This window comes from Brachycentrus maculatus, unplaced genomic scaffold (assembly GCF_059751285.1).
Source record: "Brachycentrus maculatus isolate JH-2025_06_01 unplaced genomic scaffold, ASM5975128v1 h1tg000171l, whole genome shotgun sequence".
NCBI lineage: Eukaryota > Metazoa > Arthropoda > Insecta > Trichoptera > Brachycentridae > Brachycentrus > Brachycentrus maculatus.
This window is the reverse complement of record NW_028280924.1, coordinates 38,983-56,455: the sequence shown is the minus strand read 5'-3', so window position 1 is coordinate 56,455 and position 17,473 is coordinate 38,983. Positions and strand designations below refer to the sequence as shown.

General features: G+C 32.8%; 2 protein-coding genes across 3 annotated transcripts; both read right to left on the bottom strand.

The window, feature by feature from the left end:
* Positions 1-653: 653 nt before the first annotated feature.
* Positions 654-7,360, bottom strand: LOC148308303 (uncharacterized). 2 transcript variants are annotated; one of them, XM_088261968.1, is made up of 4 exons: positions 7,263-7,360; positions 2,500-2,784; positions 1,927-2,093; positions 654-902 (listed from the first exon to the last, which is right to left on the bottom strand). In XM_088261968.1, the coding sequence occupies exons 1-4, from the start codon at positions 7,272-7,274 to the stop codon at positions 830-832; spliced, it is 537 nt and encodes a 178-aa protein (XP_088118094.1). In that variant the 5' UTR covers positions 7,275-7,360; the 3' UTR covers positions 654-829. The 2 variants fall into 2 exon arrangements, with proteins under 2 accessions (XP_088118094.1, XP_088118093.1); XM_088261967.1 differs by lacking the exon at positions 7,263-7,360 and adding an exon at positions 6,338-7,208.
* Positions 7,361-11,978: 4,618 nt separating this feature from the next.
* Positions 11,979-15,011, bottom strand: LOC148308302 (uncharacterized). Its single transcript, XM_088261970.1, has 3 exons — positions 14,732-15,011; positions 13,707-14,635; positions 11,979-12,008 (listed from the first exon to the last, which is right to left on the bottom strand). Exons 1-3 carry the CDS (start codon positions 15,009-15,011, stop codon positions 11,979-11,981), a joined length of 1,239 nt encoding a protein of 412 aa, XP_088118096.1.
* Between the last annotated feature and the right edge of the window lie 2,462 nt (positions 15,012-17,473).

Here is a 17,473-nt window from a genome sequence, read left to right as displayed (position 1 = left end):
TTTCCTTCCATTTATAAATATGACTTATTTTTAAATAGTTGTACCCGACCACGGGTTGCTATGGCTCAGTCTGCTTGAATGGAAAAGAAAGAAAAGAACGCTTGTAAAATCAGACGCGAATTCGAATGCATCTTTGGGTTAAAATTGAAAAGTAATCGGTGAATAAATAAAGGTAGAAGTAGAAAATATTTTTATAAATATTCTGAATTTATTTTATTTTTTACGTAAGTAAATGAGCCTAGTAGAAAATAAAATAATGAAGTAATAATGAAATACTTTAATGAAGAAAAACAAAAAAAATAAAACAAATTCATCAATTTATGTTTAAAGTAAGTTGACTTATTTCATAATTTAAGTTTTTTGTCAATGATTTTCTATAAAAAAGAGGTAAAAAGTATTAGCATTGTGCAATAAAATGCTGGTTTTAGAAAAACAGAGTTTTTTGTATCCACTCGTGTTTGTAGGAAAAACAGTATATTTATCTTAATTACCAAGTTTACAGACATTGCAATTAAACTTACTACCATATTGAGTATAATAGCTTAATATTCTAGTTAAATCCAATAGAAAACTAAGGTGACTATAATGATTGATATGTAATTTCTGAAGTTCATAACGTTTGGAATAATTTAGATAAATAAAAATCTCAGAAAACGTAGTTTCATAATATATTTATTGGTTTTTCAATGATAGAAAAAAATAAAACTAAATACTTGAACAATCTCATGTGGCATATAACCCTACAATACTAAGTTTGTTTTCATAACCATCTAAGGTTTTTCTTTCTCAGGCGGACCTTAGTATTCCGGGGTCGAAGAAATAGGCATTTTTAATGGTGGTAGTCATGACCATGATGCACTTGAGGGTGGGCATTGGCGGTGCGGTGGACGACAGCATTGAAACTGAAACAAGGATTTTGTTTATTTCAATACGTAATATCATAATACTACGTTAATAAAATTTCATAAAATTGGGATTTCATATTTATAATACAATGTATACTCTGTGATATAACTTAAGTTCTGATTTTTAAAATAAATCAATGATTGTTATATTTTGAAGGTTTCATACATTATATTATTGTTATATAGGTATGTATGTGTGTAACTCTGAATTTATTTTTTATAATACTTGTGAAGCAATGAATATGCTCAAAATCAATGAAACAATGCAATAAAAAACATTGAAACTGCCAGCAGAAGAAGATTCCCATGTCCACCATGAGCAATCATTAGTATTAGGTGCGTTGCTGTTTAGTTTAATAGATAGCGCAGCCATTTTGGTAGAAAAATAAAAACCTAAAAAATTACTTGTTTTAGGTAAAAATACCTGTCTCGAACAGATTTTTTTTATTTATATAGATAAACTGAAACATACATGTTTTAGAATGCAACGTTGTGACAAAAATTCAAAACAATCAGTAAACATCTTCATGAGATTTAAGATTTTGATCAAACGAACTTATACATTTTTATTTATACAGATTTTCAACCTACATTGAACAAATGGAAATCGAATAACAAACTTTTTTTCATTACTTAACGAATAAAATATTGGTTTTAAATTAGTTTTATTTAATCTCAACTAAATTCAAATGCCACTAAATATACGTTTACGTTGCATTTTCAATACATGTTGTGTATAAGTATAATGTTTTTCATGTATGTAGATATTCGCTTATCGAAATCATAATGTTTTGCGCGTTCAAATATGTGCGAGGACTGATAAATTGTTCACAAAGACTGTGGAACTGTTTCATTCTTTATTTATTTATTTTATTCATAATTATAAAATATTTATATCAAAAAATATATTCTTTTGAAAAAATTCTTAGGATCATTAGACTACATCTCAAATTTGAAAACTGGTTGAATTCTGTTCAATTATTATACGAATGTTCATGTCTTATATTCTTCGTTCACTTACCCATTATGATCATCAGCAGTGTAGTGAACAGTCCTGATGGAACCGTCGGGCTCCACGAGGGAGTAGTGTCCCTTCACTACATCTCCGTCCCTAACTTCAGACTGGCTCTTCTGGTCTCCGGTGTGATGATCAGTCACGCCATAGTCAAACTTGTAGGCAGGATGGGCCTGTTGAAAAATAACAAAAATCATAAATATTAGTAACAAAAATAATTTTTCTTCAAATATTAAATTTTTAAACGTGTTTCCTTAATGTGTTAAAAACTGAGATGGAATGTAATCTTTAGACTTAATTTTATGTTTAGTAATGTTTTTAAGTAGCTATTTGATTTGACCCCTATTTCATATAATATTTATGAAATAGGAGTAAATTCTTGACCTCTGATCTGAGTTTGACAAGTTTTAATCAGACATCTCATACATCTGATATTACATTTGAACTATAAAAAATGTATTTATTGTTACTTTTATGTCGTATTATTATTTTGTTTGTAAGTAAAAAATAACTTAGGCAGAAACATCCTCTCACTGGGTGACTGCCAAATAAAATAAAAAAAATAAATTGTCTCCTTACATGTTCATCGTAGTAGTGGTCGTGGCCGTGGCCGTGTCCATGTCCATACTCGTGCTCGGGGGCGGTGTAGCCGTGGGAAGGCCCGTCGTGGCGGACCACGTTCTGCGAGGACACGGCGTGCCCGTGGCCCCCGTACCCGCCGATGGCTCCTCCGTACCCGCCGTGCCCGCCTCCGTACCCGGCGAGCCCTCCCGCGTACCCGCCATGCCCGCCGTACCCGTCGTACTCACCGTGACCGGCCGGCCAGCAGTTGCAAACGGCCACCACGCCGAAGATAACGGCTACCTGAACAAGAAAATATCACCGATGCTATAAATCCACTGTGAATCAAACTTAACATTTAATTCGTGTAAATATATTTCTTATTTACAGAATGTTTGGAATAGGAGTATGTCGTCAAAATAGAGCCGCTTAAAGGATTCACGATTTGAAGTACTCGACACTGATTGAAATCTAAAAACTGCATGGAATATCCGCCACACACGTACAAGTGAGCATGAGCCATTGCCAAGAAGATTCCGTATAATTTTACAGTATTTTCAAATACATTTGACTCCCGTGACGCTCGAGGGTAGAATGCTAAAAAATATTACCTTATCTTACCGACACTGCGTACAATTTCATCAAAATTATTTCAAACTTTATATGGATTCGTTCTGAGAAAAATTAATGTAGGTTGGCAGGGTGGTAAAAACCACCCTACTCGCGTTAATTATAAAATTGAAAAAGTTGTATTAAGAGTTAAACCTTATCAGGTTTCGAAAGCTTTGTGACGCAAATGATGACGTTTGAACGTCGGAAAACATTTAACAGAAATTGACATATTAATTAAATGTATTTTTAAAAAGTTCATTTGAATTCTTTTAATTAAAGCTAAGAACCAACTTTGTAAACCAAACTCGATTTTTTTTCCAAAAAAAATTATGTTTAATTGATAAATTATTTTTATCCCTCCTATAAATAATAGCATACACATAAACAAAAACAAAAAAAAATCGCAAACCCAAAATAATATCAAATTCTACCCTTCCCAAGAAAACATTAGACTCTTGAGGCTGATAAAGCTTCCAACTCATTTTCAGCTTCTCCGATAAAATATGTCACTTTGCTGGATTATATCATGCTGTTGAATCGAGACGTACAAGTCGCATATCATGGAACAGACTTACAATGCTACCCCAAAAAGTTTAATGTTGTACCTGTAATTTCGCACACATTTCGTAAACCAAAGAATTACAATCATCCACCCTTCCTTCATTTGTCTCTAAAGCGTCAGATTTCTCCGCTAATGTTTGTTGTTACATATTATAAATCATTTCTTCCACGGCGATCTCCAGATAAGCTCACTAAGTGACTTCCCGCTCTTAACTCTTCTCTAATAGAGACGCGTTATCACCGGGGCAATTGTTCTTAACCCGAATGTTAGTGATTCTAATTTCACCGTACTGTTTTTTTTCAAATTTGTAAAACCAATATTCAATTTTATTATTCCACGGCTTTTCAATTATATGAGTATGTACAAATGTATTTATAAATAAAGGTATATTTTTAACCGAGTTTATTTTTTGGCAATATCTACAATATACAATATTTCGAGGCATGCTTCAAAACATAGAAAATGGAACATTGTCGTGAATATTTGTACTTTTGTGACCGAAATATTTCGTGTGTAATAGGCATAATAATGTCGCTAACTAAGAAGGCAATACCTGACAGTACAATGGTAACCAAGAATTTTTTCGTAACTTCCATGTATGCAAGTGTTAGTAAGTTTATTATTATATTATGTTACGCGATAATTTCTGTGAGAACCAACATTACCCATACAAAATTACATTTAAATATTCTCCTTGCTATCAATCTAAATTCGTATTGCGTTTAATTATATTTTCAAAGTTATTTTACGTGTAAGTGTATCTTACGGAAATTATCAGTTAAATTTAAACAAATGTGAGTTATTATCACTTGCAACGAATATCGGATTTAATACACTTTGGATATAATTTTTTTTTTTTTCAAATGATTGTCTTTAAATTTTTACCCGGAAACCAGTAATTAAGTACATTATTTCCTATTTTAAACTTCTACTAAAAAAATGGATCACTACGCGTATGTGCGTTTTTGGTAAGTTTATACCAATTCCCTCTTCCGTCAGATTCTGCTCATTATGTAAACAGGGTACCCAAAGCACGCAATAATACTAAATTAATGACCATACTTGTGTACTAATGTTTGTGTGTGTGTATATATATATATATATATATATATATATATATATATATATATATATATATATATATATATATATATATATACAATATATATATATATTCATATAAAAAACATTGATTTATTTGAGAAGCCATCATCAAACCATTTCATGAAAGTATAGTTTTGAGTCGAAATTAATCATTTTTATTTAATCAGGAAGTAATCACGATCAGATCTAAAGTAAAACAAAATATTAAATGGAATTTGGTTAGGATTACCTTTTGAGGTGAGGATTATTATGGTGAAACGGTTTACTATTATTATTACCTTGAAATTTGACCTTTGCTTTTTACAGAATAATTAAAAATAGATTGATATCTGGTAAGGTACAAATAAAACAATAGAATAAAATACATTCATTTTATCAAGGACTCGAAAAGTATCTACTTTTTTTCCATCTAATTTTAACATTTTCACACTTATTTTACATTTCACGACTCTAAGCTTTTAAACCTAGCAGATATTATTTTAAACCCAATTCAGAAAAAATATAAAGAAACTGTTGTTTTTTAAAGAATGTTGTTTAAAATTTTTGAAAAAAATAGATGTTTTTTTTTTATTATTTAACTCCTTTTGTCATTTGACTTTTATCCGCATCCAATTGTGTTTACGGCACTGCATCGCACTGATCCAGTGTTATTTTGAAAGTCAATTATATAAAGGCAAAGATATCAATCAGTCCTACGCCTCAGGTACACTCCAGTCCAGGGTGATATTGAATTTATAGTATTAATTCCCCTGGGAATCGAACCAAGACTTCCAGTTTGGTTTAGCAAACGCCAAAGAACTACGATACTACACTTCGAGGGCGGACAAAAAGATTATAACTTATAACTATATTTATCATACTCCTAAGCTGCTCACTTTTTCAATTCTTGATAACTATTTTATTTTTATATTAATACTCTGATCTTAGACAAAACACTGCTTATTATTTTTAAACGCCAAATAGTATCAATGTATTATATAAGTGATAAATAGTTTTGTTTACTATTCACATTACTTAAACATATAAAAAAAAACAAATGACCACCTTGCCAGTGTTTTAAACAATGAAATAAAATCATAAAAGTACTGAAAAACATACGATAAAAGAAGGATAATACACGATAGGTAGAATGAACATTTATTAACTATTTATTTTTCTAGGGTTGATTGATTTTATCTTAAAACAAAGTTTCAAATTCTTTGAATAATTAATGACATACTGATAGTGCTGATTTATTTCTAAAAATAATGTTATTACTGCCTTATCAACAGTTAATATTATTCTCTACCTATAAAACTTCACCGTGCAAAATAATTTCAGTAATCTATAAAAATAAATTCTCATAATTATATTTTTATGAAATAAAGTTAGAAGCAAATGATTATGTGTGTGTCAATATATACTTTATGTTCGAAATTATCTTTTTTTAAATCAGCATATCGATATTTTTGTCAGCATTATCTTGCATTGTTCTGGTATCCCGTGAGATTTTACACTAACAGTATCCACAAAACATAATTTGAATGGCGAATGCCGACCAAAAGTTCTCACATAAATAATGAAGGAATAATTACTCACTTTAGCGAACATTGTACGAATTCGACTATTATTGGTTCACGTTGTGAATATACGATTGTCAGCATTATCTTGCATTGTTCTGGTATCCCGTGAGATTTTACACTAACAGTATCCACAAAACATAATTTGAATGGCGAATGCCGACCAAAAGTTCTCACATAAATAATGAAGGAATAATTACTCACTTTAGCGAACATTGTACGAATTCGACTATTATTGGTTCACGTTGTGAATATACGATTGTCAGCATTATCTTGCATTGTTCTGGTATCCCGTGAGATTTTACACTAACAGTATCCACAAAACATAATTTGAATGGCGAATGCCGACCAAAAGTTCTCACATAAATAATGAAGGAATAATTACTCACTTTAGCGAACATTGTACGAATTCGACTATTATTGGTTCACGTTGTGAATATACGATTGTCAGCATTATCTTGCATTGTTCTGGTATCCCGTGAGATTTTACACTAACAGTATCCACAAAACATAATTTGAATGGCGAATGCCGACCAAAAGTTCTCACATAAATAATGAAGGAATAATTACTCACTTTAGCGAACATTGTACGAATTCGACTATTATTGGTTCACGTTGTGAATATACGATTGTCAGCATTATCTTGCATTGTTCTGGTATCCCGTGAGATTTTACACTAACAGTATCCACAAAACATAATTTGAATGGCGAATGCCGACCAAAAGTTCTCACATAAATAATGAAGGAATAATTACTCACTTTAGCGAACATTGTACGAATTCGACTATTATTGGTTCACGTTGTGAATATACGATTGTCAGCATTATCTTGCATTGTTCTGGTATCCCGTGAGATTTTACACTAACAGTATCCACAAAACATAATTTGAATGGCGAATGCCGACCAAAAGTTCTCACATAAATAATGAAGGAATAATTACTCACTTTAGCGAACATTGTACGAATTCGACTATTATTGGTTCACGTTGTGAATATACGATTGACTATGTCAATGGAGTCGATTGTTACCGCTTATATACCGAAATATCATAATAAACTAATGCAGTGGTGGTGTACCGAGTTGCATAAGCCTTAACGAAAGACCCGCGCGGAATGTAACATTGAACATAGCGTAGCTGCGGTAAATGCTTTCAAATTATAAACACCATTGAACATATTGAATGAGATTGCAAAAGCTCCGATGTTAGTAGAGCTGAACGACCAGTACTGGACGAGACGTGAGTTACTAGTATATGGACAACCCGGAAGTTTACTCGAGATGAGATGACAACGACTTCACCCGCTATATTGTATTGTGGATTGTATTCAATACGTATTCTAAATGGGCTAAATATCACTTTAATTAGACGCTTAAACTCCTCAATATATATTTATTCGTGAAATGTTACCAATAAATATATAAAATATTTAATACCAATGTTGACTGTGCAATACCAAAATTTTGGTACGTACACAACTCAAATCAAAATACATAATTCCTTATTCTGACAAAATAATGATATTTACTTTTTTATCGGTACATTTTTATTGAACTACTGTCACTCTGTTTTGAGCATTTTAACCAAAAAATCACGAAAAAATCTACCTTAAGTGAAAAAGCATAATTAAATAGTTGGAGCTCGAATTGAATTTTACGTTGTGTTCCAAAAATTATATTATGTAAACTTATTTTGAACTGATTTAGGTTTCTAAAAAGATGATTCATTATAATATATTCATGAGTATTCTAGGTCTTACAGGTAGTGTGCTTACATATAGCAGTTATAGACTGAGCGTCTCGAATAAACTTTAAGTTGGACTATTATGTTCTTCTAATAAAATTTGTACTAAAAAACATATTTTTTTTAAAATTCTTATTTAATTTATTTCAAATACAGACTCATACTTTTTTCTCAATATTATTTCAGTAAAGAGGAAATTCGTATAATTTATTTTATTAAATTACTATTTCTGTAGATATTCAGAAATAATTTGTTTTTAGTTATAAGTTAATTCAGTATTATAAAGAAATAACAAAATTTAAAATGATTAATCTTTGATATATGACTAGACAGTCTTACTTAAAAGTATTAATTGACCTTACTCTTATTAACCTTACCTTAACTTAAGGTAATCCCTTACCTTACCCTTTACCTTTTCTGTTTTCATTCATTTACAGTTTAATAAATTTAGTTAATTTAATTTTTCAGTCTTTATAATTAATAATTAATTATAAACACTGAAATTAATAAATTAATAAATCTTAGAAATAAGTCCAAGTGTGTAAATTTACAATGTACAAGAAGTCAAATAAATAAATAGTATTGCATTTGTTTTTTATTTATAAATCATTTAGATATATATTCTCCTTGAATGGAAAAATACTGTATATTTCATATTATGGGGGTGGGTATGCGGAGAAAGTAGGTAGACACTTTGGTATGTAATTTTTAATTTTTATGTATCTAAAGTGGGTAATTTCCTGTATTAGAAGAAAATTCATTACGTCACTCGGTATAAGAAACAAACTAGAAACTAGAAACAAGAAATTTAATAATGTTCAATAATTATTTTATGCCAAATCGATTAACAAAACAAGTTTATTTTACGAAACAGGAAAACGTTAATTAAACATGGAATATATTTTTAGGAATATATTGCAAATACTCGTAAAACGATAATTCATTTTGTCAAAATAAAAGCTAAGTAAAAGAAACAATAAAACATCTTTTTGTTTCTAAAATACAATATATATTAAATTTTCAAATGTTTTGACTGTAAATTTATTTTTATTTAAAAATAAATTAAAACAAAATAACCAGATTCATATTTTTTTTCTTTGATAGGTCCCCCTGAAGGTCTCTCCGAGATAAACTTAACTGGTTGGGTGGTTAGTTCATTTTTCCTTGCATTGTAATATTGATTTATTATTGATATGCCCTTATTTCTTTACTTTATTTTTGTAACGCATTTTTCTGTAATCTGTATATTTTCTATGGCCTTTCATGATCAAGCTTTAGGTGTAATTTGTTGGTCTGTGTGGATTAGGGGATCGATTTAAAAATAATATCCCGACTCGGTGGGATGTTCGTCCATGTTTACTTCTCAGTAGGTTCTAATCAGCCAACCCTTTTCGCATCTACCCTTTTTTGAATTAATCCCGTTTAACGAATGTACGAATGTATTTTCTCATCTCATGCAACTTAATAGTGTATAGAAAGCTTCGAAATAAATCCACAAACAGATAGTTGTTTATAAGTCAGCATGACACTAATAAGTGATGACAGTTGAAAGATGAAAAATAAATTATAACTGTCTAAATTGTTTATTTGATGCAAGCTTTTATCAACAAAAATAAAAACATTTTTACTCTAAAAAAACAATAAAAGCAAGATAATTGGTATTTATTCAAAAAAATAAATAGTAGCTATTATATTTTTTTTAAAAACACACTAAACACGTGATATTTGGTATTTACTCTAATAATTTCATCTAGTGTAAGCTTATGTCAGATGTATAATATAGCACAGACAATATAAATGCTCTACTACTTTAATATATTACTCATAATCCAATTCACCCCTTCACATATTACGTGCAAGTCTTTGTAGAGAGATCACGACCTACAATTATTAGGAATCATAATATTATTATCTTTCTTCTGTTCTTACAACACTCGATCATGGTAGAATAAAGTAACCGGATACTCGCTTGTATTTGTGAACAATAATAAATCATATACAAACGTACGTGTGTACATACTTAAACGTTTTTATTTTGCAAGAAATGATTCATGTAGTTAAAAAATCCCTCAATGAACATCCATTCATATATATTTTTTAAATGTTTTAGAAACATATTCCTGAATTAAGTAAGTACCTACATTATGTATGATCGGGAGACAAATTTAATACTTATATTTAATACTAAAAATCTCACTATGTTCTCCGCATGCAATGATAATAAAACGATAATAATTCTTTGAAGTAAAAAATAATATTTATTTTATATTATAATAATAAAACGACCAATTGGTTACTATGTATATCATAATAAAGATTTAGATGGCTCATATTAATTTTTAATGATTTTGTTTTTCAAATTCATGCATTTTTTGTAATTTTTGTTTTAATTGTTTACATATTGAAAGAAAAACATATACTCAATATACTGCGCACTGTAGTTAACAATGGTTGTAAAACGGTAAGCACCTTATTTAACAATTGTTCAAGTTTACATCGCATCTATCCAATATGGTGCTTTAAGCACTATTTGGTGCGCATAGAGGTCAGAAGTAAGAATAACGAAAGCGTACATTCTTAAGTTAACACGAGGAAGTGTACCAACAATGCATTTATTTTATTTATTAGTACGATAGTTTAAACAACTAAATAACACGAAACAAAGAAAAAATATTTCAAGGTTGTTTCGGCTTAAAACCTTTGCCCTATAGCGAGAATATAATCACGACATATTGCAAATGGCGCCTCAAATATTTTAAGCAAGGCCTTTGTTTTATTATGTCTATAAAAATATATAATTTATCCGGCTGCTTTGTTATCTAGAACAAAATAAACAAGTAGCGAAGTGAAGATTGTTCAATGCTAATCTAAGAATTTTTCCCAAACAGAGCTACCATCCGCTCAGCTCCAACTACGTCTAAGGAACAAAGTCTTAAGCACACACTAAAAAGTGTAATAAGTATTTGGAAGCGAAACGCGAGGAGCTCTACAAACAACTATTTAGCGATTATTATTATTATAATTTCCCAAACAGAGCTACCATCCGCTCAGCTCCAACTACGTCTAAGGAACAAAGTCTTAAGCACACACTAAAAAGTGTAATAAGTATTTGGAAGCGAAACGCGAGGAGCTCTACAAACAACTATTTAGCGATTATTATTATTATAATTTCCCAAACAGAGCTACCATCCGCTCAGCTCCAACTACGTCTAAGGAACAAAGTCTTAAGCACACACTAAAAAGTGTAATAAGTATTTGGAAGCGAAACGCGAGGAGCTCTACAAACAACTATTTAGCGATTATTATTATTATAATTTTAAGCTCGGTTCCAATCCGTACAACGCATTTTGTCTGTCTTCAAAAAAACATTAAAACGTTATATAAACTGAGTGATCGTACTTGAGTCGACAGCTAATATTGATAAGTTAACTCCATTCTAAAACTCTACCATTAAGAAGTTAAAAAGTTAAAGCGATAATGATATTGACAAAAAACATTTCTCCATTCTCGTATAACAGTAATGTCCTTTACATAAGCTCCTTTAAATTCATCTCATCAAATATATTCTCTTCTTATATCCATGTTTCCGAAGCACAGAAATTATCCTGATCGAGTTTACACCCTATTAATTCAATCCGGTGTCCTATATACCATTTGGGTTTGGATACATACCAGAAGAAGAATGACGACTGAATACGAAAGAAAATGTATGTTTGAGAATTTCAGGACTTACGACCTGCCATTTTGACTAGGCTGAGTAACACTCGTGTAATGTTCACCATTCTTCCCATTTTATTCAACATTTATATAGGATTGATTTTTGAAAACTGTATAAGTATATGCACTTATCGTTGGATTTCTTTTGTATGTTAGTTGTAACTATTGAGAGTTGTGCTATGGTGCTACCTTCAAATAAGAATTAGTGACTTCCAAATTTGGGCTTTAGTCTCTGTACGAAACAATTAACCATTATGTCTATTCACGTTTTATGAAAAAGAGATAAAAATGGTTCTACTTAGATTTGTCAGAACCTATTGATTTATGGTAATACTCAACATCTTCACATTTGAGAATTCACATTTGAGAAGTACTATTTTTTTCCACGAATCAACTTTGCACTGTACGGAATTATTTAACATTGTTGCTTAATTTACATAAATGTTACTCTTAGTATTATGTCCATAAAAGTACACGAATCAGAGTAAAAAATAATGAATACTATAAAATATTATAACAGAATTTCAAATAAAAATTAAATAAGTAAGAATGTAAACTTAAATACTATCTTTTCTTCTTTTTCCATGTTCGCTCCCTAGGTGGAGCATATGGCCAACACGAGTCGTCTCCAAGTCACTCTGTCACGCGCCATCTCCTTGGCTTCCTCCCAGGTCAGTCCGGCGTCTCGAAGTTCCGCTGAGTATAGTCGGTGAATGGTCGTCAGCGGCCTTCCGGGGCGCCGGAATCCTCGGGGTTGGAAGAAGAGACATGAGGGGTTGATGCCCTCAGGTGGCATTCTAAGGACATATCCCAACCATGTCCACCTTCTTCTCTTCAGGACTTCCAGTATGAGGGGCTGTTGAGTTCTTCTCCTCACATCGTCATTCCTGACGAAGTCATACCACTTTATACCCAGTATTCGCCTCAGGCATCTATTTTCAAAACTTGCTAGTTTCTTGCTTTGAGCTTTGGTGAGGTGCCACGACTCACATCCGTACAGCAACACTGTTAGGATGCAGGCGTTAAAGAGACGACACTTGGTTTTTGTCGAGTAAAGCAGTGAGTCCCAGACATTGCGCATTTTATTGAATATAGCTCCTGCCATTCCGAGCCGTACATTCAGTTCCTTCTGGACACTACCATCCTCCACCATGAGTGTTCCAAGGTATCTGAAGGTGTCGACTCGAACGAGCGCTCGTCCCTTATAAGTAAGATGTTGATCTCGGTCCGGACAGGCTGAGTTGCACATGACATTGGTCTTTTTGGCGTTCACTCTTAGGCCTAACCGAGCGGAGTTTATTTGGAGGGAGTCAATTATATCTTGCAGGGCTCCGATCGATGTATCTATTAGAACTGCATCGTCCGCATATTCTAAATCGCATAATTTCTGAGCAGGACTCACTGCAATTCCTCGATCCGGTGGAATTGACATTCGTAGGATGAAGTCAAACATGATGATGAAGAGAAATGGGGCTAGTACACAGCCTTGCTTCACCCCAGTAGAGACCTCAAATGGTTCACTGCACATATCATCTATTCTAACGCAGCATTCGCTGTTAGTGTGAAGCGCCCTGATAATGGCCACAATTTTGACAGGAACTCCATATGCTTCTATGATATTCCAAAGAGAAGACCTATGCGGGCTGTCGAAAGCTTTTTCGTAGTCTACAAAACAGCAGGCAAGGGCGCAGTTCCATTCGTTACTTTGCTGTAACAGGCATCGTAAGTTATGTATATGGTCAGCGCACGCCCTACCTGGTAGAAAGCCCGCTTGGTTCTCTCTGAGGACTCGCATTATTGGTTTTTGGATTCTTGCCAAAATTATTTGTGCCAGAATTTTTCCAGGAACGCTTAAAAGAGAAATGCCACGGTAGTTATCACACAACAGCGGATCACCCTTTTTGTGGAGGGCTATAACTTCCCCGTTTACCCAATCCTTCGGGCACCTTTCCTCTTCCCATACCTTTGAAAGTAGGTAATACAGGGGGTCGAGGAGAGCGTCCATGCCACTCTTGACGTATTCCGGATGTATTTCGTCGACACCAGGCGCCTTTCCGTTTTTCAGCTTTTTAATAGCTGATATAATTTCAGTATGCGTTGGAGTGCTTTGCGAAATATCGTGTGCTCGCGGAATGTTCAGTTGGGCAGAGACTGAGGGCACATGGAGGGGGTCTAAGGGGGGTGGACGATTTAGCACGCGGCAGAAGTGATCTCTCCATATGCTTTTCACGCATTCGGGCTCAGACTCGATTTGGCCGCTCGGGCCACGAACTGGGCCTGCGGTCGGGGGCCGCTTACCACAGATTTGGTGCGTAATCTTAAAAAGCTTAGAAGTATCACCTCTACGGGCTGCTTGTTCGGCTGCTGCTATTTGTGTGTCCAGGGAACGGCGTTTATCCCGCCTTGCGGATCTTTTGACAGCCAGGTGCTTCCATTTATATTGCGCTCGGAGACTTTCGAGCTTACCCTGGTCAGTTTCCGCATCTTTTAAGAGTTTTATGTTGGCCCTTTCTTCTATTAATTCCCACGTTTCATCCGACATCCATTTGGGTCGATTTGACGACTTCATTCCGAGAACCCTTTGAGCTGACGTAACTATGGCTGTTTTGATGTTATGCCATGTGCTTTCGATAGGGTCATTATCATCGGAATGTTGCTGCTCGAGTCCCTCCCTGACGGCGATATCATAGTTAAGCCAGGACATTGTCTCCTTCAGCTTATCAATGTTGACCTGACTCCTCTTCTTTGGCTTGGCAGTGCGGTTTAATTTCAGCCTTATTTTGCCTGTGAGTAGCTCATGATCACTATAGATATCGGCGCCTCTGTATGTGCGGACGTCTAGGAGTTCTCTACGATGGGCTGTAGTGTAAAGAAAATGGTCAATCTGCGTTTTTGTATTGCCATCGGGAGAAGTCTAAGTATACTTGTGGATATTTTTGTGAGGAAAAATTGTACCACCTATTAAGAGCTCATTTAAGGTTGCGAGTTCGATGAGCCGCTCACCGTTATCGTTAATGCAACCGAGGCCGTGGCTACCCATCACTGTTGGACCGAGTGCTACGTTGGTGCCGACTCTTGCGTTAAGGTCTCCCATTACAATGACGCGGTCCCTTTTCGGGACCGAGGATATTGCGGAGTGCAGAGAGTCGTAAAAAGCATCTTTAACGTGATCGTCGGCATCTTCTGTGGGGGCATAGCATTGGAGTATGGTTACAGATAAATAACCATACTCCATGTAAATACTATAGGTAAATACTCCACTAAATACTATAGGTATGCCAAAATTAAGTGAATAATCATACTGTTATTCCATTTTCATATTTTTGACATGCTCAGTCCAGATTAATTATTTTTTCCCGTATAATTTGTTTTGGAGCGTTTACGTCAAAAAATCTAGCAAAAAATGTTTAAATTTCTTACGGCCATTTTACGTCAACTGTGTCGTGGACGTGTCATGATGAAATCTGGCGATATCATATGGCTGCTTGGTCACCCAGATCGCTCGATTTAATAACAGCAGACTTTTAAAAGTATTCTTCTGGAAAACAAGGTATACATCAATCGTCCACAGTCTCTTGTCAGTCTAAATGACAACATTCCATTATTTCAATAACCTACACTAAGTCATAGAAAATGCTCAAAAAAGACCCAAAGCTTGTAACAATAAAAGCCGCTCCTTTTTAGAAAATACGGTTTTTTCAAATAGAAGCAAATTAAATACACGAAAATACTTTTTTATATTGAGTTATTGGCTTATTTTACATATTAACTCGAGTCTTCTTCAGTCGAGTTTTTTTCACCACATATTTCCACTCCTAGATTAAAAAATCAGAAACACGATTGGCCACCTTAGGGGCTACACGCCTAGTATTTATTTTTTTATGATGTTTATTGAAAATATATAAAAATATATTTTTTTAAATCCTTACTTTTCAATAACTCTTTTCCTTTCAAAAACCATATATTCATTTCAAAGAAAAAAAATCAATACAAAAAAGGCGTTTTAAGTAAAAATTACAATTACATCAAATATTACCTTAGCTTAAAGAAATTTATTTTGCTATTTATCAAAGTATTACCGCGTCCGGATGCGTGCATATCATGCAGTTCCATATATACCACTGGATGTGGAACGAAAAATCAAAATGAGTTCCACTAACTGGCATTTAAAAAATAAACATGGATTTACTACTATTTCAGTAAAACTCATAAGCTCCCGAATCCGCGAAGTGATTAAATGTGTATATTTCATTTGAAGGCTAAAATGGAAGGTTTTCACTTCAACACTATGTTTTTTTTTTTAAATAAAAAATAAAGCTAAATTTAACTCGTGAAATTATTAGCTTTAAGTGAGATAATTACCGTGAAGTTAAACCTTCACTATCTAGTGCCCTTGAATATTGCACCATATCCATTACTCCGTAGCTATTTACTGCATTAAATAACAAATAAAGTATATCCTGCAGTAATCCGTTAACGTGAAACATAAAAACGGTTTTGTGTACCTACGCTCTCGGTTTAAATTCAATGTTTTCTATAATCTTAATAACTCACGGAGAAGGTCATCCCAGCTATTATTTTCAAATTGTACAATAGTTTAATTTACTTCAAATAAATTCATTACCTATTTCCTTAATGTAATTATATTTTTGCAAGTAGACAAAAAGGCCTATATCCTTCTCAAACTTCAAAACGAATTTTCGCATATAAGAATAAGACGTTCTCCGTGAGACAAGAAAACAAAAATACAAATATTCTTCCCGCTTGTTAAAAACAAAAAATGAGGTTAAAAATATCTCTCAATGAGGATTCAGAATTATAATATTGAAATTAACCCATCTATTTTTGAATTGATTTAGGAAAAACCAGTGACGCACGAGAGATCTGAAATAAAGTTTTAATTATAAATACTGTAAACTTTTAAAAATATTAATAGTTAACAGTTTATTTACTGCCTTGGTCAGTTGGGTATCGGACATTATTATCCAAAACAAATGTTGATTTTAAATTGGCTCCCCTGGTTGCATATTTCTAGTAATTTACACACTTATGTATTTAGAATAATTAAGAAATTAAAGATAACACCTGTTAAAGTCGTAGTAAAGAAATTGATTTTAAAATTCCATACATGGAAAAATCAAACTTCAAGCTTGTCTACGAAAACATACTTTCATCGAATGACATCATTTATTCAGTTTCAACTTAACCTCCTAATATTATAAACATATTTCATCCAATCAGATACACACTATCACATCGATGTTATCGATTTGATGATATGTCTTTTAAAATTACGTATTTGTAATGTCGATTATATTTTATAGGAAACAAATGACGTAAGTCAAGGAGCTCAGGGTAAATTGAATATATTTTTTTTAAATTTCCGATTCTCTTATGTCCAGAACTCCTCACCGGTCTGTACCTGTACTTGCCTTGTTCCGTTGGTTGCTTTTGTCTATATTTTGTACTAAGTAATTTTGTTTTCATAATAATTAATTCTAAAATTGTAAATACCTTTAGTATAACAGAGGTATTTGCTTATTTTTTCTTCGCCTTGTGGTTAAGGTAACTACGTATGTAATTTTTAAATTAATCTACGTGTTATAATATGAAACATTTTACATGATTGATTATATCAGAAATAACTTTTTTTTTAAACTACTACAGTATATTAATATAGAGTTGTGAACAAACGTA